Source organism: Adiantum capillus-veneris, chromosome 19 (assembly GCF_014529385.1).
Source record: "Adiantum capillus-veneris isolate H3 chromosome 19, ASM1452938v2, whole genome shotgun sequence".
NCBI classification, from domain to species: domain Eukaryota; kingdom Viridiplantae; phylum Streptophyta; class Polypodiopsida; order Polypodiales; family Pteridaceae; genus Adiantum; species Adiantum capillus-veneris.
In genome coordinates, this window is record NC_140949.1 from 115,114,649 (window position 1) to 115,117,569 (window position 2,921).

At 45.4% G+C, this 2,921-nt stretch overlaps 1 protein-coding gene across 1 annotated transcript; it reads left to right on the top strand.

Moving 5' to 3' along the window:
• Window positions 1-1,343: 1,343 nt before the first annotated feature.
• LOC147434702 (sugar transport protein 9-like) lies at window positions 1,344-1,718 on the top strand. The gene has a single exon (XM_086489667.1). It carries the CDS (start codon window positions 1,344-1,346, stop codon window positions 1,716-1,718), a length of 375 nt encoding a protein of 124 aa, XP_086345793.1.
• The last annotated feature ends 1,203 nt before the right edge of the window (window positions 1,719-2,921 follow it).

Sequence of the window (2,921 nt, forward strand, 5' to 3'; positions counted from 1 at the left end):
CACCCCTCTCACAAGGGAGCCGATTTCTTCTTTTTTACACTCTTCTCACACAAGGGATTCATCTTAAGAGTTTGCATACCCATCTCTTACATTGAAGAGTGAGCCAAATCAACTAGTGATTGGGCAACTGATGCAGTTGATGGTTGGCTTAAGAACCTCAAGATCATTAATTGCGAGACCGGTAGCACCCTTGCCCATATATAGAAATGACAATTGATTGACATTAACACAATGAAGAGTACCAAAACACCTATTAGAGCGGATGGTACCAAGAAAGAAATCACCACAACAAGTGACCATAGATAGTGATTTGACCTAGAAAGCATAGCCACTGATTTGAGTGATGGTCACCAAAGACTCAATTATCAATAACCTAGGTGGATATTTGAGCCCACATTGTGGTCACGCATCTTATTGAGCCGTATCCATTCTACAAAGTTTGTGCTTTTGTAACTATGCCAAAATGAGCATAATTGCAAAACGGAACCAAGATTGGCTTCATTGCAGCATACGCAGACCCTTGGCAGCCCTCACGTGGTCAAGGCAACAATCTGGCTTGGATGGACACCGGAACTTTTCAGGTCGCCGACGACCCTACCCCTTTTCAGGCTGTGTGTGTGTGTGTGTGTGTGTGTGTGTGTGTGTGTGTGTGTGTGTGATAATGGAGAGTCTTTGCATTGACAAACATTTGGTTATAATCAATCGTCATCAGGACATCAAAATTCACCTTGCAAATACTCATATTACATTCTCTTAGAGGTAAATAGAGAAGCAAAATAAAATGCCTAAGTGTCCTGTTAGAAAGAAGGATCACATCACCAGCCTCTTTGATCTTCTTCCCCACAAGCTTGGAGAAGAACTTAGCTTCCATGACCAGAGGAGTGGGGGGAGCATCACCTTTACCTAGCACCTTGAAATATCTGAATTGTGTGACATGCAACAATGGCCAGACTTCGCAAATTCGGGCAAAAGAAAGAAGAGTCTATCCACATTGACAATAGGACTGTGAAGCTTGTTCATTGTCTTGTGAAAGTTGTAGCGCATACATTGTACATTTTCTTTGCCATATTGCAGCAGGAACTGATGCAATCTTGTTACAATGGCTTCCTTTCTAAGAGTTGTCTATTAGTAGGACCTCAATGGGCATATTACTTGGGTGTTAAAATGTTTTGGAGAGGAGTTTCTATCATAGGCTTATGCGAGTGTGGAGTGAGTTGTTGAGGACCTTCACAAGTAATAAGCAAGGAAATGTCAAGGAAAATCCAATTTCGTAGGTGAGAGTAGGTTGGAAAGCTATGAGTGTGAACATCACCAACTGAAGCAAAGTGTAGAGATTTATAAAGATGGTGATGGCATCGCTGAGCATAGACAAGGTCGGTTATGACCAAGGGCGGCTAACATTGCACGTGGTATGGACGACTGTCGTGGCTGCCTTCAAGGGGCTCATGTTTGGCTACGACATCGGCATTACTGGAGGTGTGACAACCATGGACGACTTTCTCACGCTCTTCTTCCCGCATGTCCTGCGCCGCAAGAGCGACTACTGCAAGTTCGATGATCGCATGCTCCAGCTCTTCACGTTCTCTCTCTACTCGACGGCCATGGCTACCACTCTGGTAGGGCCGCGTCCGCTGATCCATTTTGCTGGCCAGCGCCTTTTATTCATTTTGGGCCTCATGTTGCATCTGTTGGTCATATGGCTTGACCGGGCGTGTTAATCTTGAGCTATAGTTTCTTGCCAAGACATGTCTAGTATACCTTGTGTGTGTCACACATACACAATGTCTTTATTTTGTATATAATTACAAATATAGTCTTAATTTGTCACATGTCATACGGCTTGACCGGGTGTGCCATCTTGAGCTATCGATTTTTACCTTCATTTCTTTTAGCTTTCAAAGTGATGTATGGGTCACATTAGATTAATGTATGAGCCTTAATGTGTTTACACGCAACCGAAAATGGTCCATTTGTGGCCATCAACATTCAAGCCTCCAGGTCCCATGCTCCCTACAAATAAGGCCTCAAAGTAGGTGATTGGACATATCTTAAATGTTGATTTCACGCTTGCACTTTTCCCATTGTGGTTTGGGTGAAGTTTTGCTTTGTTTTAAATGGTTTTCACATCTTTTGAGAGGATCTTGTCTAATCAAAAAGTGGTGCACTCCTTTTAAGGGTAGAATTAAGAAAGGGTGCAAAAAAAGAGGACCACCAATACTCACTAAAATGTTTGGCTCCTCACACAAATGTGCACATTTGACAAGCGTGGAAACAGGCCCTAAGTTAGAAGTGGCCCCCGCTCATTGACGTGGTGCCATGAACATTGGCTCTCCGTCACCATCGGCATCCTCGTAGCCAACCTCGTCAACTTCTTCACCCAGAACATCCACCCCTAACACTGGCGCCTCTCTCTCGGACTAGCCGGTATTCCCTCCACCGTCGTCTTCCTTGCAGGTCTCGCCGAGAAGCAGGCTTAGGCTATGAGGTGTTGTGCAAGATCCGCGGCAAAACTGCCTATGTTTTCGGCTTGACCAGAAGGATCACCACGACTACGCCTGTTTTCTTTCTTGCCTCCTACCTCACGCCTATGCCAGTCTCTCTCTCTCTCTCTCTCTCTCTCTCTCTCTCTCTCTGGCGCACTGTCTCCTATCTCCTTCTGGTGCAAGTTCGTGCTCTGCTAATGAAGTCTCTTATCAGTGCACGCCGGCGTGCGGCTCTTGTAGGAGATGAACTTAAGGAGTCAAATACAGTGGGATAGTTCAGTATGCCGGCTTGCTGCCTGCAATGGCACCTCTGGAATGAGCGCACGCCGACGTGCGATGTGCAACAGAGCGTGGTGCTTTGCAGCACGTGCAAGTTTAAGGTGCGGTCACACATGGAATAGTTAGAGCCACTTTCACGCCTTCATTCTCACTTTGAAG

Bases quoted from the DNA above. Each gene is read 5' to 3' on its own strand.
- LOC147434702 (XM_086489667.1), top strand. From the start codon at position 1,344: ATGGTGATGGCATCGCTGAGCATAGACAAGGTCGGTTATGACCAAGGG.